The sequence below is a fragment of the Sebastes umbrosus genome, chromosome 11, assembly GCF_015220745.1.
Source record: "Sebastes umbrosus isolate fSebUmb1 chromosome 11, fSebUmb1.pri, whole genome shotgun sequence".
Taxonomy (NCBI): Eukaryota; Metazoa; Chordata; class Actinopteri; order Perciformes; family Sebastidae; genus Sebastes; species Sebastes umbrosus.
The window spans coordinates 2,142,792-2,167,364 of NC_051279.1; the positions used below are offsets into that span (position 1 = coordinate 2,142,792).

The 24,573-nt window shown below is 43.5% G+C and overlaps 1 protein-coding gene across 3 annotated transcripts in view; it reads left to right on the forward strand.

Moving 5' to 3' along the window:
- The window catches only part of cdk14 (cyclin-dependent kinase 14), a 161,603-nt gene that overhangs the window by 101,033 nt on the left and 35,997 nt on the right, over positions 1-24,573 (forward strand). For all 3 annotated transcript variants that reach the window (XM_037785139.1, XM_037785140.1, XM_037785141.1), the window contains 4 exons: positions 2,999-3,062; positions 11,662-11,710; positions 18,176-18,315; positions 22,362-22,512. In XM_037785139.1, coding sequence (XP_037641067.1) covers positions 2,999-3,062; positions 11,662-11,710; positions 18,176-18,315; positions 22,362-22,477 — 369 coding nt within the window. In that variant the 3' untranslated portion in view covers positions 22,478-22,512. The remainder of the gene's footprint in view (positions 1-2,998; positions 3,063-11,661; positions 11,711-18,175; positions 18,316-22,361; positions 22,513-24,573) is intronic.

Here is a 24,573-nt window from a genome sequence, read left to right on the forward strand (position 1 = left end):
CTGCCGTGTCCTCCCTCCCTGTCAACATGCTGTTTCATATGTCCATTACCCAGTCTGTGCTGGGTCAGGAATTCCCTGTCCCATGCAGCAAGGGATTATTCCTTGTAGGATATGGAGAGAGGAGAAACTGAAACATCAGCATCATTTTGTTCAGAATTCAAACATCTTTACATCGAACTGAGACAGACTTCCAGCTCTGCAGTGTGAATCATGACTGAAGCAAAGGCAAAGTAGCATGACATTGCTATACAGCCACAAGTCAGATCGTGTGCAGAAGGTAACCCGCAAATTGTGAAATCTGATCTGCAAAAATCCCTGTAAAAACTCTCACGAGACTCACTGCCCGACGATCTATCCTAACCTGAACCATCTAGATGCTACCCACAAGTCATTGTAAGGAGGAAGTAGACAAAACATGTAACTTTAAAGGATAGGTTCACAACCGCCTACTACATACTACTAACAAATGCAGTATGCAGTATTCAGTACATACTGCATACTGCGTTCCTCAGTAGTATGCCGTATTAAAGTGATGTATTTAGCAGTATGTTAGGCCAGGCTTTATCCTTTAAACCAGCTCTTAAAGCACTGGACAAAGAAAACTAACTCGTACCACCATTACAATATCTTTGAAAAATAAACTTTAATCTGTAAGGTTTATTTATATATACAGTACATACACCGATCAGCCATAACATTAAGACCACTGACAGGTGAAGTGAATAACATTGATTATCTCGTTACAATGGCACCTGGCAGTCGGGGGGATATATTAGGCAGCAAGTGAACATTTTCAACTTTGTGTTGGAAGCAGAAGAAATGGGCCAGCATAAGGATGTGAGCGATGGCTAGACGACCGGGTCAGAGCATCTCCAGAACTGCAGCTCTTGTGGGATGTTCCCGGTCTGCAGTGGTCAGGACCTACCAGAAGTGGTACAAGGAAGGTGAACCGGTGAACCGGCGACAGGGTCAGACCCGAGGCTCATTGATGCACGTGGGGAGCGAAGGCTGGCCCGTGTTGTCTGATCCAATAGAAGAGCTACTGGAGCTCAAACTGCTGGAAATGTTAATGCTGGTTCTGATAGAAAGGAGTCAGAACACACAGTGAGGAGCAGTTTGTGGTGTATGGGGCTGTGTAGCCGCAGACCGGTCAGGGTGCCCATGTTGTTCTGATGTTATGGCTGATCGGTGTATATCCACATGTATGTGTGTGTATATACTGTATCCTGAATATGGGTGTTTATGCAACTACGGTCACTTTTGACTCTCCCAAATTAGAAAAAAATCTATGAATTTGAATTTAATGATACATACAAACAGGTACATAAAATTACATATAGTGTATAATGTTTTTCGCATAATGATGTATATGAAAAGGACTCCATCTACATAAGCATTTCATTTAAAGTTAGAGAGTAAGCATTAAATCCTTATACGGCTTCCCTGCTACAAATGGAGAGCATGATGTGTCAAAGCTACATGCTAGTTTTTTAATTTATTGATTTGAATTTCAAGGTAATGAAAACCGCACACAAAAAAGCATGCTGTATTTGGATTGACTCTCCAGAATCAAAGGAAAACACTGTTAAAGAAAGCATTGTGTTACCTCCCATACAATCTCAATCCTATCTGGACCCATCACTGAGCACTATTAGATGAAATGATACCAGTGGTAATATCTGACTGAAGAACGACTGAATCAGTCACGTTTGTTGTCATCTGCTCAAACAATTCATGTTATTCTCCCAGAACTGGTGTATTTCCTCTAAAAACACATGAGATCTCTAACAATGGGACTTTTTAAATGAAGTTCAGTAGCTGAGCTCGCACCTCTCTTTGTCCTGTCTGCTCTTATTGAAGTCTCACTGAGAGTCGGCCTGGTGGTGCTTTACTGCTCTCTAGTGCCGTGTTCAGATATTACACCGACTAGGGCTGAACCACATGTGTCAGTAACAGTCCAACATACGGGAAACAAGCCTCTGACCTTTTTTTGTAAATTCCTCTGGCTTTCATTCACTTTCTCTTTGGTCCCTTTAAACACATCACGTTGTGTTTTCTAACGTGAGATTTATTTGTGGCCTAGATACTCATGCCTTGTGATTCCCCTCAAACTTTGCTTTCATTTTTCTTTTCTCTCAGCCATGTTATATCCCAATGATCCCACAACACACCTCCACCCAGTGTTTGTATGCAGCAGATCCCTGAGCAGCTACTCTGCTGCAGATCAGAGACAACCGGGCAATCTGGAAACTATTATGCTGCTTAGAGCTGTGATGGATCATGTGGAAGGCATGTCCGCAGCTCTGGGTTTCGTCATCATAAACCCCAGGCTGTGTGCGTGAGAACTCCAGCCAGCCTTTCCATAAAAGTTGCACTCATCATGACTATTGCACAAGCAAATGCCTTTGTGCTGGAATTGATCAAACAGCCAGTCATGTTGCAGAGCCACTCTTTCTTTCTCATCCATAGAACTACTAAACAATAGCTATAATAATCCATAACACATCATAGTTTGCAACCTCTGATAGACATTAATGACTCATCATTTATTAAATATTAAATAATAGATATGTGCAGTGTTTTGTGTAGTATATTCTGTATATACTGTAGTCATTTGTATTTAAAGTTACTGGGAGGAACTTTTAACTGGCTATGAAACAGTCTCAATGCCACGCTACCAGAAATCATTGCACGGCTGCTTACATAGACAATGAATGGGAAGCGTGGAAAGGACGGCTGTGTTCCATCACCGCTCCGCCGGTCCCCGCTGGGAGACGACACCGACGCCACGCTGCGGGAGGCAAATGGTCATCACTATCCTTTGTTCATGATCCCTCTATTGTGTTAGCTTCTCATGCTAACCGCCCTGATAAATGTTAACCATAAAGGCTCCTAGAAGATGGTAGGGTGGGTTTTATTGAACTGCTGGAGTTGATCTAAAAGAGTGTTTATTTGTTGCTTCACTCGTTCTCATCTCCATCCTTGGTGTGTTTTTCAGGTCCTCGGCACCCCGTCTGAGGATACCTGGCCTGGCGTTAACTCTCTGCCTCACTTCAAACCAGGTGAGACCTTTCATGTCATAAAGTAACACGAGTGCTGTAAACCCTCCTCAACTCCTTTTACCCTCAGTAAACTGAATCATCTACACCAGCTGTGTATATTAGTTTGCATGTGTGGCAAATTTCTGTATGATAAAGTGTTGAGTACTGGATATCACGTGACGGGCACGGAAGTTGCAGTACCGCCGTTTGGCGACTACGAAAATTGGGATCAACGACCGGCGCTCTTCCTGGGGGGCTTGACAGTTTTGACTGTGAAGCATTTTACCTTCCTGTTCAAAGGTTACGTTTTCACTCGACTGGGTGCAGCCATCTTGGATTTCTCGGTGAAAATGATGTCATAATGTGGTCGACTAATGCCGACCTTACACCAAACGACTTTTCAAGCGATTTCACCATCGCAGAGGTATTTCCAATGTCGTAATAAAATCCCTAGAGTTTTGCTGGAGTTGCGGCGCGCTCACGTGAGCTCGATGGTTTAGTGTAAGGTGGTCATAAAACTCAGTCTGAGCTGTCTTAAGTCGGTCTCTTTCTCGTCTTGACGTTCTGATAAAATCAAACAAGTTTAATATTATCGTAAGTTCAGTGAGGCGAACATTGTCAACAACCAATAGGTGTGCTCTCTCCAGCACCGAACAGGAAGTAGCAAACAGGGTAGAAGGTAAACATGGAGGAACTGGTGGAGTTGTGGGGTGAAGGAGAGCGTCTTTTTGACGTGTCCCCCCATTTGTACCGCGATAGAGTGGACCGTATGTTTCAGCTGAAGATACGAGTGAAGCTAGCAAGACAGCAATTTCTGTCCACTTCTCTCCCAGGAGTTTTTCTTCTTGTAAATTTCCACCAGGAGCAGGATGTGACATCATCAAATCAACTAATAATTTGGTCCTCTCGGAAAAAAATCCTTAAAAAAAATCCTTTTTTTTCTTACAAAAGGTCCATAGAAGTCAAATCAATCATCAAAACCTCTCCGTCAGGGAAAGGTCACAGAATTGAGGTTCTGAACCTGACTAGTATGAATTTTGAATATGGGCATATAGTTCCCCTTTAAGTATTAACATCTGGGCTCTGGGCTCCATGCTAGCACTTCAGTCTACACAATGTTGAGTGATTCCAGGCTTCGTACTAACATTGTAGACTACACAGTGTTGAATGACAGAAGGTTCCATACAAGCCATGAGATCTACTGTCACTCACAACATGTTCATATTGCCCAGCAGAGCCAGTGATCTACCCGGGACACATTTGTTTATATACTCAGTAGGCCTACTCAAAACCTGACCATCAAAATGAACCAATGGGACAGTCGACCAAAAGCTCACCGTACTCCATTAAAGCAGCAGCAGCAGCAGGAGGAGGAAGAGGAGGAAGAGGAGGAGGAGGAGGAGGAGGAGGAGGGGTAGCAGCTCTGCCAGGGCAGCCATGCCCTCTGGGAGCTCATTAGGGCTTTTTAGAGGGAACATGAATAGAGGGACTGCAGATTAGTGTTAGCTGATGGAGGGGGAGAGAGAGCTGGAGTGGAGGAGAGGAGAGGGGACAGGCGAAGATGGACATAAAGAGGGTTAGAGTGATGGCGCGGGGCAGCAAGGCATCACAAAGCGATGTGATGCAGCCTCCTATCTCCAGTGGCCAATTAGGGACCAACTGGGGTGACTCTCATGGTCACACGCACGCACAACACAAACAAATGTAATCTCTCATCCTGTGGCCATGGCGACGGTTGGCTCTTGTTTGCCTCTCACACACTGTGTCGAACAGCTGTGCAGCTGTCGAGCCACAAACACACACACACACACACACACACACACAGAGCTTTGCCTGGTTCTAGCCTCCAAGCATCGCATCTGTTCACATGACGTGTTGCACATCTGACGCTAGCACGGCTGCACTTGGAACAAACACAGGAAGAGTGAGACGTTACCAGAGATGATGTGGTAAAGCTTGGTGGTCATGATGAAGCCTCGGAATGACAGTAGAAGCCTAATCAGAGGGAGCATGACGTAATCAACACAAGCACACTGTGAATGATCAGAATCAGAGCTGGTTTAGAGGTCGTGATGTGACCGGACCTTTTTTTGCGATGATAGTGCGTATAGGATGAAAAGATGATCACCACATGTAACGGGATAAAGATGATCTTTAACTGAACAAAATAATTTAGTTTTTTTTCTGAACATCAGAAATAAACATGAATTATTTTATTAAATAATTTCTGAAAGTGTATAAGGGTTTAGAACATTATAATAGAAGTGTATGATGGCCATCCCCATGCTCTATTATGTCACATAAGTTGTTGCAGCAATTTTTGGGTTGATACCATTTGTTACACAGATTTGGTGCTAAATTTAACCATTTTTTTACCACAGGAGAATTGATATAAATCAATCAATAATCCCTCCAAAATACCAAATTAAGACACAAAGACCTCGAGGAACACCATAGAAAAAGCCATGCTGTGATTTGGTTTCAAAAACATTTTTCGCCGATTGGATGGTGAGCACTTGTGTTGTGTAAACTGCCCAGAAACCCCCTTATTGTCAATCTAGCTAGGAAAGCCATCCATCCTCTGAATGCTCTAGGTCTCTAGTTTGATCCATCCATCCTCTGAATGCTCTAGGTCTCTAGTCTGATCCATCCATCCTCTGAATGCTCTAGGTCTCTAGTCTGATCCATCCATCCTCTGAATGCTCTAGGTCTCTAGTTTGATCCATCCATCCTCTGAATGCTCTAGGTCTCTAGTCTGATCCATCCATCCTCTGAATGCTCTAGGTCTCTAGTTTGATCCATCCATCCTCTGAATGCTCTAGGTCTCTAGTCTGATCCATCCATCCTCTGAATGCTCTAGGTCTCTAGTTTGATCCATCCATCCTCTGAATGCTCTAGGTCTCTAGTCTGATCCATCCATCCTCTGAATGCTCTAGGTCTCTAGTTTGATCCATCCATCCTCTGAATGCTCTAGGTCTCTAGTCTGATCCATCCATCCTCTGAATGCTCTAGGTCTCTAGTTTGATCCATCCATCCATCTTCTGAATGCTCTAGGTCTCTAGTTTGATCCATCCATCCTCTGAATGCTCTAGGTCTCTAGTTTGATCCATCCATCCTCTGAATGCTCTAGGTCTCTAGTCTGATCCATCCATCCTCTGAATGCTCTAGGTCTCTAGTTTGATCCATCCATTCTCTGAATGCTCTAGGTCTCTAGTTTGATTCATCCATCCTCTGAATGCTCTAGGTCTCTAGTTTGATCCATCCATCCTCTGAATGCTCTAGGTCTCTAGTCTGATCCATCCATCCTCTGAATGCTCTAGGTCTCTAGGTCTGATCCATCCATCCTCTGAATGCTCTAGGTCTCTAGTCTGATCCATCCATCCTCTGAATGCTCTAGGTCTCTAGGTCTGATCCATCCATTCTCTGAATGCTCTAGGTCTCTAGTTTGATCCATCCATCCTCTGAATGCTCTAGATCTCTAGTTTGATTCATCCATCCTCTGAATGCTCTAGGTCTCTAGTCTGATCCATCCATCCTCTGAATGCTCTAGGTCTCTAGTCTGATCCATCCAACCTCTGAATGCTCTAGGTCTCTAGTCTGATCCATCCATCCTCTGAATGCTCTAGGTCTCTAGTTTGTGGCTGTAAAGTTTCACGAGGCTGTGATTATCCTAGAGGTCTGGCGGGCCGTCGTTAAGGGGTTAATATAAAATCTGTTATGTAATCAAGAGTTCATTTTAGATGCGTCTCTGATGGATGATTATTATTTAAAGACAGGCTTCTGTTTTTTTTATTAAAAACCAAAGCCATATATCATTTCCTTTCAGTTCTTTACATGTGTGTGAAACAGGCTTTAGATCAAAGTATTTTTTTTAAGCCTTAAAGTTTTTTTTAAAGTCTGCAGTATATATTCCTTTTGGCACCGGTGTCAGTGCATCTAATTCATTAAAATAAAGGTTTTGAGAGGGTCATCTGTGTGTGGAGTGCTTTGTCTTTACCAATTACGTTTCCTGTTTTCGCCACATCATACATCACGGGTGTACATGTGACTAAAATGCAAAGGTATATTTTTATTAGGGCTGTCAAAGTTAACATGATAATAACGCTAATTAATTTTAACGCCACTAATATCTTTAACGCATTAAGGCAACTTTCAATTTTTAGGTTGTAGCGGGCTCAGGTTTAAAGCCAGAGTTCAGATACCGTATATAAGGTAATAATAATAATGATGATGATGATGATAGGATGGTCTCATATGTAACTAAAAAGCCTAAATAATCCATCGGTACCAACCATGTCATATAGCTTGTCAGGAAGGAGGTTAAATAACGCTCTAAACTTATGCTAAATTTTGGCGAGGAAAAACTGGCAAGTCCATTTCCAGAGGGGTCCCTTGACCTCTGACCTCCAGATCAGTGAATGTAAATGGGTTCTATGGGTACCCACGAGTCTCCCCTTTACAGACATGCCCACTTTATGATAATCACATGCAGTTTGGGGCAAGTCATAGTCAAGTCAGCACACTGACACACTGACAGCTGTTGAGATTGCCATGATATGATTTGATGTTTTATGCTAAATGCAGTACCTGTGAGGGTTTCTGGACAATATCTGTCATTGTTTTGTGTTGTTAATTTATTTCTAATAATAAATATATACGTACATTTGCATAAAGCAGCATATTTGTCCACTCCTGTGTTGATAAGGTACATTTTAAAACATATACAAAATATGAGATTAATTTGCGGTTAACTATGGATTAATCATAATTGTGTATTTTAATCGATAGACATCCCTAATTTTTTAATCGTTTAACCTTCCTTTTCATTGACTTCTAATGGAGCTACTGAGCACAGAGAAAGAAAGGATGTTCAGTTGTTCCAATGTCGGTGTTACAAAATAGATATTACTGTCAAAACTGAATATGAATCTGATGAAACGTATTCTCTATACTGCTTATCTACATGATGTTTGGCCTGGAGTTATGGGCTCATATGAAAGAATATCACTAATCTGGTAACCTGTTGAATGCAGGTCCTTGACGAGTTCTTTGCAATATTGCGATATCCTAATATTTATTGTCTCCTTTTACCTTAACCCAGTGAAATCCAGTCCATCTCAGTGGCTGCAGTCAGTGAGCAGCAGATGGCAGTATTGTGTCAGTGTGGAAAACCTCTCCAGTCTCCTCAGCTCTGATCTCCTCACAGCTCACTGTTTCTTATCTGCACACTTTTTTTTCCAAAACACTCTGACTGGATCTCTCCTCTGGTTATGATTCATCACATTCTCTCTCTCTTATTCTTCATCCCAAACTTTGCTCTTAAGTTCTGGCTTTCAGACACGACAGCGTGGTTTGACCTCAGAGTGGAGGCGCCACTTATTTTTCACATTTTTGCGGTTATGAATAGGTTCCACAGATACTTCCTCATTTCCAGTCATATGTTGTAGCTTTAGCTCTCCACCTCTGTACCCTGCTGTTTCATTGATATATATATCAGGTCAGGCTTTCACGCTGCATGCTCAGCTAGAGGGCCGCCAATCCATTCAAATACTTAATCGTTTTTTTATCTGTTCAAAATGAACCTTAAAGGGAGATTTGACAAGTATTTAATACTCTTATCAACATGGGAGTGGGCAAATATGCTGCTTTATGTAAATGTATGTATATATTTATTATTGGAAATCAATTAACAACACAAAACAATGACTGTTTTTTTTTACTATGATTTCCAATAATAAACATACATTTGCATAAAGCAGCATATTTATCCACTCCCATGTTGATAAGAGTATTAAATACTTGACAAATCTCCCTTTAAGGTTCATTTTGAACAGATGAAATCGATTGACAGCCCTATCTAAAATATATTCCTTTAATGCTACATTTTTTTTTATTTTATGATAAACCACATCCTGTTAAATCCTTCTACTAGTTCACAGTAATTCAATAGTCCCATCATTTACCATCGCTATTACAAAAAGAAGAGATTAACTAACATATCTACACATATCTACGCCTATCATCTTCCTCTCACCTCCTCTCCTTCCCTCTGTTTATTTCCGGCCACTCTGGCTGGCAGCCTTCACCTCTGGCTCTCCCAGGAAGCCGTGGCCAGTTGAGGCCGGCCCCTGGCACTGAACCGGGAGACTGGACCCAGTGTTGGCTAGCTGGCAGACTGAAGCCTGGAACTGAAAGACAGTTGGGTGGTTGGCTAGTATAGGATTAGGCTGGCAGTGTGGGTGGTGGACTACCTCGCTGGGTGGCTGGCTAGCTTGTGTGGTAGCCGATCGGCTGGCAGCTCAGCCCGACTGTGTGTCCACATGGCGGTTTTGGCTGAGATTAAGAGAGCAGTGCAGAGCCTCGCACACTCCCTGCATAATAAACATAGTATAGTGGAAAGAATATAGAGACACTGTCTCACCCAACTCATCTCAACATTATGACAATCTATTGTGGTCTGGCTTTGCAGCAGGAGTACATAGTTCATATAGTATTACTCAATGATAGGAGCCACTCCTTCACTTGGCAAACTAATAATACAAAGCAACACTCACTGCAATAACATTTCAACTATTTGAACTGGTTTGCCTCGTCGTCCCATCGTCATATTCAAAAATAAGTGTGATTGACACGGAGCTTTACCACGGCAGACATTTTGATATGGCAAAGCATATCAAGTAATGAATTACTTTGAATGATGAATACATTCCTTTAAGGTGATCCGACACACTGGCATAGTTTCCTCAGACACTTTCATTGTTTGTGTTATCAGTTCCACCTGTGCTTTTCCTGCTATGACGAGTTCAAATGTCTGCTCTAAAAAGGCTCATGCATATCTTGTAGAACCAACAACTTTTTTTATTTTACTCAGAAGTGGCCGTTCTGGTTTGCATAACAACATATCTTTTATTCTTTTATGAAAAAACAACAAACTTGTCACCGTATCTGTTTAGTCTAGTTTTGTCTCAGCCATTTTATGCGACTAAAGCCCCAGACACACCAGGAACATCGCGTGGTGGCTGCGTGATTCACGCGTCGGGCGTTCACACCAGCTGCGTTTCTGCTGCTGCAGCTGCTGCTTTCAACCCTTTCTTTCGACATAGAGTTTGCCTTTTAATGGCCATTTCATTTCATTTTAAATATAATTTATATTTATTTTAGACCGAGAAAGTTTAAGAAACGTGTGGTAATTTGTAAATAACAGTAATAATCCACAATTAAAACCCCATAATAGATTCATTCATGGAGCTCTCCAAGTCACTGCATGTTCTAGAACACTGCCCGGCACATATTTCAGAATAAAAGCCTTGTGTTAACAAATGAAGGACAAAAGAGACAAAAGTCTCCACCGCACATTTAGTTTAGTTTAGCAGGTTGTCAGCTGTGTGTCTGTCCGGCATAACTTTAGCGAGTGGCCAACAAACAGTGTGTGTTTGTGCTACGTTAGCAGCTCTAGCATTGCCGGAGGCTTCGTGCTCGCCGCCGCCGCACGTAGTCTGTGTAACTTTAGTGAGTCTCCAACAGACCGTTTGTGTGTTGGTGGTGAGTGTGAGGTTGTTGGTGGCGTTCTAGCTGTGATCGTAGGTGTAGCATTGTGTGGACAGTTTATCTGTCGGTGAATAAATGCTATGAAACTACAACTCCTCCGCTCCGCTCAAGCGAGCCGGAGAGACCAGAGCCGACTTCCTGTATCCTGCAACTTCGGCTCTGCCTCTTAAGGTGGGCTGTTAAGATGGACCAGCTTTTCTCCTTAAAGTGACGAGCAGCTCCTCTGAGCCGCTCAGCTTTTGAGTTAATTATTAACATTTCTTTTAACCGTTTTAACCGATAGCGTTAATCGGTTAAAATGCTTAATGTCGGTTAAACGGTTAAACAGTTAATTATGGACATCCCTAATACATACACAGTACAAATGTCCTGTAACGCATAGAAACCTTTAATATTTGATTTGTTGCAGATATTCGCGGTACGAGACGAAGCTGAATTAAATGTGGGTGCAATGTATAGCGCTAGTCTCAAACAGGGCTACTAAATGTTAGTAAGAAGCTGTGGTTTAGCCGCCCAGAGCACAATCACTACCGTCTAATCTCTCCTACATCCTTTGTTTTGCGACCATCACAGATTCCACATTGTTCTGCAATCACCATCTTAAATCTCTGTATACTTTACTTTGTTTGTTGTAAAGTGACACTTCAACTCTTTTTTGTTATTTTTCAAGTGCTTTCTAAGTTACCGTCTCTTCCTGCAGATACTTCTTGTAAACGTTTCAAATCAAAAAGCCTTGGGAGGAATGGAAGTGACGAGCCCGTTGAGCCTCTGGAAGGCTTTTTCAATATGAAAATATATGTTGCAGGATATTTTATTTCCTGGAGTTTTATTGACAGTGGATTAACAGTGATTAGAAAGAAAATGGCCAAATGGAAGAAACGGAGCAGACTCAGTGAGCGATAACAGGATTTGAGAATGTGCGGTACGTTACGAGGTATGAATGTTTTATAATGAGATTTAGCTCGATGTGCCGCTGTATTTAGGAGCTTAGTGTGAAGGTGTTTTAACAGTTCAGCATGTGAGTGTGTTCAATGACTTAATTGTTGGTTTTGTTGTCTTCTTCTCATTACAGACCGCTTTACAGTGTACAGCGCTAAGAAGCTCAGACAAGCGTGGAATAAGTAAGTGAACTGTACAAATAAGAGTTTTGCATATGTGCGTGTGAGTATATTTGTATATAAGTGTAGCGTTATGTCATGTATGGGTGTTGTAGCTGACTCATGGGGGATGGGCGATATGGCAACAGTATCATATCACCATTTTTTTTCATGCTGGTTTTAAAGACAATTTTGGAAGTTTCTGAACATTACAACCAAACTAATTTGCCCATTTAAAAAAAGATACAGCCCTATAAGCTCATAAAACACAAAGAAAAAGAATAACAGATCATTAAGGCCAAACAGATTTTAATCAAGTATGAACATTCAACAAGAATTTTGACTTAGTTTAGACTTTTGCATGAATCTCATCCCAAAATGAACATTGGTTTCAAAGTAAGGTGCACTCTTGCTACATAACATTAAAGGGACTGTTTGTAACTTCTTGCACGTATAAATCATTGCAGGTCGGTGTCCCATGCGCGCTCGTGTGAGGCTACGCTGTTCAGACTCAGACTCCAACACAAACTACAGTGAAGCACCAAAACCTCTTGGTTGTATCTAGTGAAGCCCGTCTGTTGAACAGTGTTGGCCGCGGTCGGAGGACGCGGGGGAGACCGTAGCTTTGGTCTCCAGGGCCGGATGCTTCAGATGCATATGGTAGAAAAAGGTCATGGTGGTGCAGTCGGGGGGCTCCTCCCAGATGTGTGCCACTGTTTGCCCTGCAGGCATACATCTGGAGGTGAGACCGCAGAGGGGAGTTAGTCTCTTTTCCACAGGGGGGATTATAAAGCAGAAGTGATTTATGTAAAACTCCAGCTGTCTCATCAGCTGGAATCACAAAGTATAGCTGCATCAGCGAGGATCCGTCCCCGCTAACCGAACCCCCGATCACACAGCAGGACTCCTGATACATGTGTTCCTCCTGTGATTTATAATAATTAGGTCATCCGTGTCCATAATCCCACGTGTGCCTCTAATCTGTAAAGTAAGAATTACACTGCAAATTACTGACCATAATGTGCCAAATACTCCATCTCCGTAGTTGTATCTCTGCTCTTTTACAACTTTTTACTTACTTACTTATTTATTTATTACAGTTTTTTGTTAGAAAGAACCAGCACACAGATTTTGAGAGAAATCTTAAACTTTTTTATGTCAACGACCTCCAGAATGGAGTCCAGTAGACCACAGACCATGATGTAAAAGAGGGTCCAGTAGACCACAGACCATGATGTAAAAGAGGGTCCAGTAGACCACAGACCATGATGTAAAAGAGGGTCCAGTAGACCACAGACCATGGATGTAGAAGAGGGTCCAGTAGACCACAGACCATGGATGTAGAAGAGGTTCCAGTAGACCACAGACCATGGATGTAGAAGAGGTTCCAGTAGACCACAGACCATGGATGTAGAAGAGGGTCCAGTAGAACACACCCTCTGAATACCGTATAGAGAACCTCTATAGAAGTCTATTGAATCCATTTGAAGACAAATGAAAAGAGGAAGAGGAAAGTGAGTTGAGGTGGGTTTTCCCCTCCCGGTCCGTCCCCTCCTGGTCTCCTGGCCTCGCTCCAGTCCAGGAGGAAATAAAAATGTGAAGAGAGAAAGTGAGGTGGAATGTTAACGACCATCACTTCCTCTCTGCTGCCTTTTATCAGCGGCCAGGGACGGATGAATTTGATATGAACGTTAGACACTCACTCTGTCTCGGCCCTGAGAGTCGGCTCAGCCTCTCCTGCTCTCTCTCTTAGTTCTGCTCTCAGTCAGACATTTTGCTCTGCGCTGGTTTTCCTCCTCAAGCTGTAAAAATGTGAGTGACTGATGTACAGTAAATCGGTCGGTGTTTATAGCTTTTTGACAACTATAGACAACCATAATACTGATGTTAAAGGTCACGTATTATGCTCAATTCAGGTTCATATTTTCACTTTATGATTATTATTTTCTACTAGAAAATGCTTTAAACGGACTGTTTGTAAGAATCAGAAATGTCTTGTTAACAGCGACAACTTTCGCCGTTAAGTCAACGATAGTCAGCATCCTGTTGCTCGCGCTTGTGCTCGCTCTACATAGACATGAAGGAGCATCGCTCAAGACAGTGAGGCGACACACGTCAGCTAAAAGCCGTAATGTTAGCTGACCAGACGAAGGTCTCTCCATGAATCAATGCTGATCCTAGTGTTGGCTTTTCCTGCCTCAGCCTCCCGACCGCGGCCGGAGGGAACGGGGGAGACGCCAGAGTTTTGGTCGGAGACGATAACGTTTCTCTCTGCGGAGCCCCGTCACTTCACCAGACACGGGAAACCTCTGTTGGTCTGGAGGAGCTGCAGCAGTTATTTCTGCACAAACGTCCACTGAACATTCACTAGATATTCTCAGAGCTAAACTAACTCTTCTGCAGTGTGGAGTGTGCGCACATGCACGTGAGAGGTGGAGCGAGAGAGAGAGAACGAGCGCGGTGTGTGAGTGAAGGCAGGCAGAGGAGCAGAGTACAGCAGAGACTCTGGTCCTGGAGACCAAAGCTACGGTCTCCCCCGCGTCCTCCGACCGCGGCCAACACTGTTTAACAGACGAGCTTCACTAGATACAACCAAGAGGTTTTGGTGCTTCCGTGTAGTTTGTGATGGAGTCTGAGTCTGAACAGCGTAGACACACACTAGCGCGCATGGGACACCGACCTGCAATGATTTATACGTGTAAGAAGTTACAAACAGTCTCTTTAATATTCATAAAACACAATATTTTTTTCATACTGTCCATTGCCGTTGTTATAAAATGAGTCCGCAACAAAAGCAAAACCAGTGCTTTGCTTGTACCTTCGTACATTTTCTCGTTACCAGGTCTGCGATAGCGAGGAAATAATGTGAGTGAGGTAGATTCACTAGGTACTAGATGGGGAAGGTCATCTAGCTGGAGGTGGTCCTATGTCACAGTGAACTCTGTCGGACGAAGTCTGACTTGTTTTATCGTTGCACATGTTTTCTGACAGATGGAACAGGCGAAAAAGAGAGAGGAAGGTCTTTTCTCATACTTTGGGGGGGTCTGTAGACACACCAGGGACACATGTTTATGTTGAAAAGACATAACCCTTTAACTCAATGCAAAATACATAAATATCACTTGTTGATTTATTACCTCAGTAAACATTGTAAACATGAGTTTATGGTCTCAATCTCTAGTTTAAAGTCTTCTTCAATACAGCATGATGTTCATTTAGTAAGTTATGGTCCCATTTAGAGTCAGATAGACCATAAAGCAGGGGATGCTTTAGGGCGGGGCTACCTTGTGATTGACAGGTTGCCACTACGGCGTTGTCCGGTCTGGGAGTTGTCCGTGTTTTTCGTCCTAGAGCTTTAACCCTTTCACAGTTTCACCCTCACGTGTCACTTCTGGTTGCAAAAAACAAAAATAACACTATAGCACTAAATACTAAAATAAATCCTCTATTAAATCCAGTGAAATCCTCACAATCCATATTTTCTCCGTAACAGTGAATTTAGCTCAACACGGACTTTGCTTTGTAGTTTCTCTGCAGGCGTCAGAGACAAACAGGTGGATATGTGAAGGTGTGGAATCACCTGGATACCAGCATCTTGGCCTTTGAGTAGTGTTGTTGTACAGAAGGCGCACATTCCTTCGTGCTATTGCTGTCAGCTAGGTCGAGTGAGTGAGTGCACATCTGCAGTAAGATCGATCGTATCTCCTAAAAACTATCAAACAGCTTCAGGCGATGGCACATCACAGCAGAGAGAAAGCATTCCTTCTTCAGCGGTGCACGGCGAGTGCTTTTCATGGCATTCTACCTCGGAGAGGCAAAACACAGGAAACCACCTGCCTGTATTGTCACCCCGCCCCCCCACCACAGCAGAAAGTAGTGGCCAACCAGTATCTTTGATTGAGCAAAGCAGCAGCAGGAGCTGTTTTTGTCTGCAGACATCCTATGAAGTCACCATGTCTGACTCATTTGACGATGAGGGTGTTGTGACAGCAACTTGGAACTGTTCATGGGCGAACAGGCCTTAGCACGCCGCTACCATAGTGGTCACATTCTGTATTCGGTGTTGGTCGACAGAAAGCTGATATCAAAATGTTTCATTTATAGATAGACGGACAATATTCAATGTTTTCATATTATCTCCCCCCCCACCCTGTCTCTCTCTCGGCCCGCTGAGCAGCTGAGCGTCCCTCGTTCTTTGCAGACAGACCATTAAATCAGCTAAATAAAATAACAACCACCACTCAACCCCATCGCCTACTATTGTTTATATTTTAAGGAGCCTCTCGCCGGCCTTCCTGCTGTATCACCCACTCATGGCCGTACAGATCAGAGGATGAGATCGGTGCATGCTGCGCACAGATACAGACATACAGTAGATATGAAACAGTTTTATGTCTACAGATTTTGGAGGAGACCGGCGGCGTTGAAAAAAGCCTGCCCTTTCAAAACTACTCACTATCTGCTAACGTTACTCGCGTTAAATAGCGGTCCACTTCCGTGTTTTGGTTGGCTTCCACACCTGATGGGAACCATACCCGAGTTCACATTAACCGTACTCCAGACCACCATTCCAAGTGGACTTGGTTACGGATCAACGAACCGTGCCCGAGTACAGTACGGAGTGCTCACACTAATCAAACAAACTGGACTTTGGGGACAAGCGTACACGGATCCGGGCCCGGGTCCCTGATGTGAAAGGCCCCTTAGTCACCCTGGTACAGCTTTGAAAATATTGACTATAGCTGAACCGTCTTATCGGCTGCTTCAAACTAAAGATCTACTATCAGCATTGGTCTTAAGAAGCCATATCATTAAAGCAGTATAGGAGTCTATAGGAGGCCTGTTTCCATCAGTATACTTTCACACAAAGACTAGTTTGTCTTTAAACTTTGCAGTGGAGCTCCACAGAATGTTCCAGCCGTATGAGAGAGAGGCGAGAAGAGGCCCTGATGGACTTCATTAACTTTATCTCTGCCTCTTCACTGAGTGGCGTTGATGAGTTGAACAGAGATTTATCCTCCCTCTGTCTCTGTGCTGATAAGTCGAGTTGAGATCCCCATTGAGAGCCATGGGAGTGGCTGTCAGAGTGCTTGACTAGGGAGCCGACCATGAGAAGCTTGCAGAACATGAGAGGCACTCTGAGCAGTGCGAGCGGCGGGGCCAGCGAGCGGCGCTGAATAACATCATGTTTATTTAATGTGGTGGATGCCTAATTACTGACTGAATTTGTTGCTCTTCGTTTATTTTCAATCTTGCCTCCCCCCCTCGGCGCCGCCGCTACAGTAGGTAGGGCTGGTTCAGGAGTTCAGTGACTCCCAGTACGAACACACACACACACACACACAGAGTCTGCTTCCATCTGAGCTCCTGCTTTAATGAACCGTTCGTGTTTCTCACGGTGACCCAGTCGCCATGTGTGTGCGAGGCGAGTTCAAAGGAGGAAGGTGTAAGCGCGTGTGTGTGTGTGTATGTGTGTGTGAGTGTGTGTGTGTGTGTATGTCTGAGAAGTGTTTTTCCTCTTGAGTCAGCAAACCTTCAGCATAATTAAGAGGCTTGTTTTTTTTGTTGTCAGCAGCTCTGTGAATTGGAAAAAAAGTGCTTTCTCAGAGGGATGAATGAACGGTGTGATGGGCGACTCTAGAGTTGATTTGGATAAAGCACAAGTGGTCAGTTTCTTGGCTTTTAATATGTCGACTGCCTTGTATCTCTATTAAGGCTGTCAAAGTTAACGCGATGATAACGCCTTAACGCAAATTCACTTTAACGCCACTTATTTCTTTAACGCATTAACGCAACTTTCAGTTTTAAGGTTGTAGCGGACTCAGTTTTAAAGCTAGTGTGAAAATACCGTATATAAGATGATGATAATAATGATGATGATAAGATAGTCTCATATGAAACTATAAAACCTGATGAATCCATTGGTACCAACCATGTCATACTAGCTTGTCATGAAGGAGGCTAAATAACGCTCCAAACTTACGCTAAATTTTGGCGAGGAAAAACTTTCATGGCCATTTTCAAAGGGGTCCCTTGACCTCTGACCTCCAGATATGTGAATGAAAATGGGTTCTATGGGTACCCACGAGTCTCCCCTTTACAGACATGCCCACCTTATGATAATCACATGCAGTTTGCTGTTGTTGCCTGTTGGGCTGCAGTTTGCTATGTTATGATTTGAGCATATTGTTTTATGCTAAATGCAGTACCTGTGAGGGTTTCTGGACAACATTTGTCATTGTTTGTGACGTTTATTGATTTCCAATAATAAATATATACATATATTTGCATAAAGCAGCATATTTGTCAACTCCCATGTTGATAAAAGGATTAAATACTTGATACTTGATAAAATATGTGCGATTAATCGTGATTAACTATGGACCATCGAGCGATTAATGGATTGATAGCCCTCATCTTTACGTTATATACTATACATGTATGTTTCTGTGGCCGCTCTGTCTGATAACGTGTGTTTGTGTGCGTCAGGTTGGGCTACGTGGACCATGCCGAGGAGTTGGCTTCCAGGTTCCTCCAGTGCTTCCCAAAGAACCGGCTGTCAGCCCAGGCAGCGCTGAACCACGAATACTTCAGCAACCTTCCTCCACGGCTCTGTGAGCTGACGGACAGTACGTAACACAACATACACCACACCTGTCTGAGCTGGCAGCTCACACATAGACTGAGGAGTGAGGACTTTACAGTAGTGCATCATAAGCACATTACAGGTGTTTTGTGATTATAGTATAACAGAGGTATACAGTATATATACTGTATACATATATATATATATATATATTAGGTGTGAAAGTATCCAAAAAATCGAATATCGCGATATTATGTTTTATGATACTGTATCGATTCTCAAAAACACTATTGATTTTTTATTAATAGTTTACATGCAAAGATGAACTCAGTCAGCACTTTATTTCATTTGCAAAGAGATGCACCCTCTCAGTGTATGTGCCCTCTCTGAGTAGTGCTGCGATGCTGGATGTTACAGGGACTGTGATAAATGCAAATGCTCCGTCCTCTGTTCTGATTGCTTAAAAAAAGTCAACTTTTTTGGATTAAAAAAACGCAATATATTGAATCCTAACCCCTGTATCATGATACGTATCGTATCACCAGATTCTTGCCAATACACAGCCTATATGGGTTGCCTATGGGTTGGTAGGCACTCCAGATACCCAGATGAATGTGCACAAGCACTGAAAAAGTGAGTTTTTCATGATACGTTCCCCTTTAAAAAAACAATTAGATCCAGTAACGGTAAAAAAAAGATCTATAAATGTGCAGATCTGTTTTCTTAAAATGATAAAGTTACCTTGACATTCAGAAACTCCCTCTCCCTCTCTGTCTCTCTCTCTCTCTCTCTCTCTATTTGAGCTCCCTCTGCTCCCCTGGATCACATACAGTATCCTCCTGCTCTCTGTTTCTCTGTGTGAAGAAGCAGGCGAGCAGTGACCCTCTGGGTCGTGTTTGTTCATGCAGAGAAAAGCCTCTGTTCTGATGCGGATGCCCGGCCGGACTTCTGCCGGCCGCATGCAGCAACGTGCTCGGTTTGATTTCCTCTCGTCTCGAGCACACCGAGGCACTTTATTTAAATTAAAAGAACACATCTCAGCTTTCAATACATCTTCATTTAGAAGCCGATTTGTATTAATACTCATAGAGGAGGTGAGTCAGCTTCAGCCGCAGTATTTCAATTAATCCTACGGAATTGGGTTATTGAACGAAGATATGTCAGAGATGACATATCGTTATTATTTGACAGGCAACATACATCACCAATCCCTTAAGCTGTTATTCATTGCCGCTGACATGGTGGTAATTTGAATGGAGAATACCATTTAGAATCCCCCCCCCTGATTAGGATTTTTCAGCATTATTAATCCTGTTATCAGCACCCAGCAGGTTGTCATGTCTGAAAAGAATCAGAGAGCGGCGGTCACTAAGAGAGGGAGAGAAGAGAGATGGCTCATTTTGATTTTTGTCATGCTCGCTCTCTCTCTCTCTGTCTCTCTATTGTCCCTTTATCTCTCTCTCTCTCTGATTCTCTCTTTTCTGCACATGTGACACAGGCAAAGCAGCAGAGCCACTGAGGGAAGAATGGGAGTGAATTAAAACTGTTTCGTAAAATGAGGACAGAAGTGGATAAACACAAAGTATCTTCCGTGTGTGTGTGCGTGTGTGTGTGCGTGTGTGTGTGTGTGTGTGGATTTGCACAGTTTTGTGGGGGAAGGATATGTCAAAATTATGCAAATGAGAAATGAATGTGAGATAAAGAACTGGCTAATTGCTCCAGCTGTGAGTGTTTGACTACGACTGCAGCATGGTAATCATGTTCCTCCACCAGGAGAGAGACTGGAGCCGATGGGACCAGACCAGTAAAAAGACTGGTCTGCACCCAGTACTACCAGTAACCACAGAGGATATACTGGGCCAAGACAAACGTAGTCATATAGACGGTTGAGAAATTGATGAACCTTTCAAATAAATGTCCCGTGTTATCCCTGTCGGGATGAACGCTATGCTTTCTATGGCCAACTGTGCTCTCTATTGTCATGTGTATTATGGATTTATCCAGACAATAGCCAGACAGATTACTGAGGACAATGGCAGAATTATTGAGACAATGGAGCTCCTGAGGTTGCTGTTACTGTGTGGATTGGATTGTGACATTTTTTAATTTGATTTCAGTGAGAGTGTGTGGGTGTCTGGCAGTACAAGAAGTGAGAGCAGAGGCCTGGGGAGGGGGGGGGGGGGGCTGCTCTCTCTCTCTCTGGACTCTGGATCTGGAAGTGAAAGAAAAGAAGAAAGTGTTTAGACGGAGCAGTTGTCCTTCCGTTTCCCCTGATCTCTTGGAAAAACCCTCTGCCTTTATTTCCTAGTTAGAGAGGAGGATGTGTTCTTCACTGTGGAGTAGGGATGCACCGATACTGATACCAGTATCGGTTATCAGGTCCGATACTGTGCTCATGTACTCGTACTTGCAAAAAGGCTCCGATACTCGTCACCATCTTTCGGGTTCCCACGCTCCACCTCCCCGACGGTGCGGGCGAGACGGGCCAGTGGTACGCCCGACCCAGCTGGGCCGGGATCCCACCTCAGCCGGCGTGTGCCGGCCCTCACTTTCATTGTGCCACGGGGGTTTGCTTGCACCCTCTGACTTGCGCGTGCGTTAGACTCCTTGGTCCGTGTTTCAACACGGGTCGGGTGTTTTGCCGACAACACCGCAGACCCCTGGCGCCTTTTACGTGGGCCGCGGCACGATTTGGTTGGGACGCACTGAGGTCGACAGTCGCACCGGGAGCAGGGAACCCCATCATGGCGATTGGCCACCTTCGCCCCGAGCCTTTCCAAGCCGACCAAGAGCCGGTCGCGGCGCACCGCCTCGTATGCGGGACTCCCCAGCCTGCCGTGTGTCGTTCACACCCTCAGGCTGGCTGTTAACGAGGGTCTTTTGGCACAGAGAAGTACTCGTATCGGTACTCGGTATCGGCGAGTACCCAAATGTAAGTACTTGTACTCGGTCTGAAAAAAAGTGGTATCGGTGCATCCCTACTGTGGAGCAAGTATTTGGATCCATTTGTCCCAATAGAATTAGTTCTAAATAAACAACTTTGTTTCCTTATTATTATTGTCCATTAATGTCCATCAACATAAAAACACAGGCTTCTCTCGGATAAGATGAAACAATGATTCTCAAAGTGGGGTTCGTGGAAGTCTGTCAGGGGCGTCCGCCAAATAATGTGCTGTAAATTATGAAAAGATGCTCAATCATTGAAAAGTCCATATCTACAGATGGAGACCATTTGCACCAATAAAACCAGCATATGGTGTCCATTACTCCCACCCACATTAGCGTTGGGCCAACAGAAACTCTGATATGATTGTGACACGTCAAGTCATGAATCAGTCACTTCACTCAGGAAGCAACGAACTGTTCCTGCTGCTGTTAAACTCATTAGCCAGCTAGCTAACCGGCAAGCATGGAGAAATATTGAAGTCAGTCCACATCGTCAAGTGAGTCTAGCTGAAGTGAGAAGATATGATGAGCGACAGCGACGGAAGACCAAAATGTGTCAAGCTAAAGAGACATCTGATTACAAAGCACCCGGAATATCAGGCCTAAACAAAGCGGTGTTAACATGATTCAAATTGAAATGTGTTTCTGTTTGTCACTATCGAACAGATCTGAAGTATTTTGGTTGGAAAGTTTTAGAATACCAACAGTTCCAATAGCATCTAAGACTACAAATGGCATATGTTTAATGACGATTATGAGGGGGGTCCTTGGAAAATGTTTCTCCCCTGTAATGGGGGTCGTTTGAGAACCCCTGATGTAATTTACATAGGTTTATATTACAGCATGTTTTTGTTTTTTACGGGTTGGGGTTAGGACCTGTACTGGTGCTCGTTAGTTTATAGCAATTATCTAAATGTTCCAACATTTTAAAAAGCAACTGTTAAAATGTTCCATGTAGCAACTTCAAATACCTTCAAAGATACTTCTCCTCATGACAGCAATATTTAAAGACTCTCACTGCAACTAAATACTCAAATATTCCCTTTTTAATAAGCACCTCTGTCTTTAACATCTCACACCGAGGTGTTCCTCTTCCTGTCAGCCTACATGCGTCTAATCTGCTCGCGTCTTCTCCCCCTGCAGTGTCTTCTATCTTCACCGTACCAAATGTCAAGCTGCAGACAGAGAGCGGGGACAGCATACAGGTGTGTGCACGAAGGAACAGCCATGGAAAGGCATCCTCTGGCAGCAAACACTGACCTGAGGCAGCATCCTGCACATGATTGCCTGACAGGTACGTGCTCATTACCATGCAGAAAGCAGAAACACACAGCGTGCAGCGGCAGCAGCGGCAGCATGCAGCTTCAATGAAACACACGTACAGACGCATACAGAGGGTGAAACTTTAATGATCTTCACTGGTACAATGGAACACGGTTACTGCTTACTGGTCTCGTCTTTTAAAATGTCTGCAATGTTAGCAAGAGTGCATTCAGTGTGAAGTGTGGCAGTGAAGACTCGATCTACATCTACGTTTTATCTCATATTATTATACCTCATAATCATTAGTTCCAAAAGGGCAAAACCTCTGGCCCTGCTTTAGTAGGGGTCAAGCAGCGAGCGGGGGGGGGTGAGCCATGCTCACTTTTGCCTTGTATATGTATTATATATTTTCATATTGAACAGCTTACCCTCGGCCAAGTCGTGTATGCTGCGTGTGCCTTGCATCACAGTGATCCACATTTTGACCTTAAAAAAGAAGAAGAAGGTGTTTGTGTTTGTGTTTGTTACTTCAGGGCTGAAAGTATGCTAACAACATTCAGCCTGCATTTGGCGGCTTTAACCATTCAGAGACTCAATAAAACGTGTGAACAAATCTTTCTGACATATAGGAAGAAGTGCTTATTAATGCTCAGGTAGTTAAAGTGGTGATCTCAGATACGTGTCTGTTAAAGTCACTATCTATCGCCAAATGAGGTATCACAATGGTTATTGAGAGGAGGCTAAATAACGCTCCAAATGGAGAGGAACAACTGGCATGACCATTTCCAAAGGGGTCCCTTGACCTCTGACCTCCAGATGTGTGAATGTAAATGGGTTCTATGGGTACCCACGAGTCTCCCCTTTACAGACATGCCCACTTTATGATAATCACATGCAGTTTGGGGGCGATTAATCCATTGACAGCCCTTATATTAACTGTCGCTGTTCCGTCTGATCTTCGATTTTAGTTTTAGTTTTTTTAAATAAAAAACACTCTTCTATAGTGTGCTAGTACAGCCTTTTCTTTAGCTATAACATGTTGTGCTGATGCGCTGATACAATTGGTGAATATTTTAAGAATGTAGATTTGAAACCTTAAAAACAACCTTTTGAATGTAGTGAAACATCTTAAAAGTCAAAGTGGAAATATCATGACATAGTGATATAGCACCAGAACATAGAACATAAATATGAAAGTGTTTGAGTTATATATCGTAGAGCAGGCTGAGACGGGGGGCATATTTGATCATTAGCTGTTCTGTCCGTCGAGCAGTCACGCTGACAACTCTCTCAACACTTATCTGCATCCCGCCAACCGGCCCGCTCTTTTTTTACTAACGCTGACGCCATGAGATCTGTGCCGGGTGCACTGAAGCAGAGAATGCAGTAATAGATGGAGGAATGGCTTTGAGTGGGGCGAGGAGGGTGTCCCATTCTTTAGAGGCCGGCCTCTCATTCACTGCTCGGATAAAGCTGCACTATTTGCATGTAATAAGAGGTGCAGAGGCCAGGCATGGGGATAATGGTTGGCCTAATGATGGATTCTGGATTGTGAGGGCCAGAACAGGACCCCAACGCAGCGCTGAGGACCAGATTATATCTATAATTACTGACAGGTGCAAAGACACACCAGCTCTGCAACTAGTAATCTCCAACTTTGTGCCAGACTCTACAGCATTTTATCTCTTGATGTTTCCTCTACAAAATCTACACGCTGTGTGTGTGTGTGTGTGTGTGTGTGTGTGTGTGTGTGTGTAGGGTGGAAGTCACCCCACTGAGAGAGCTGTGTCCTCTCAGCTGCTGCATTTACATTGAAATTAGCCTCTTTGTCCAGCGCCGTCCTAAAGCCTGACAGGCTGGGAGAGCCTCACTGATAGCGGCCTAATCCCTGTGCACACATTCACATTAATACACTGACACATGCACATGGCCATTCGTGCATTCCCACAAACATGCACAACTCGTGCACATATATTTGAACTGGATTTTCCTACCAAGTATTTAAAGATGCAATGAGTTAGAAAATCTAAATAAAAAGATTACAGATACATTTTAGGGAAAATGCACAATATTTATTATAACTCCTTAAAGG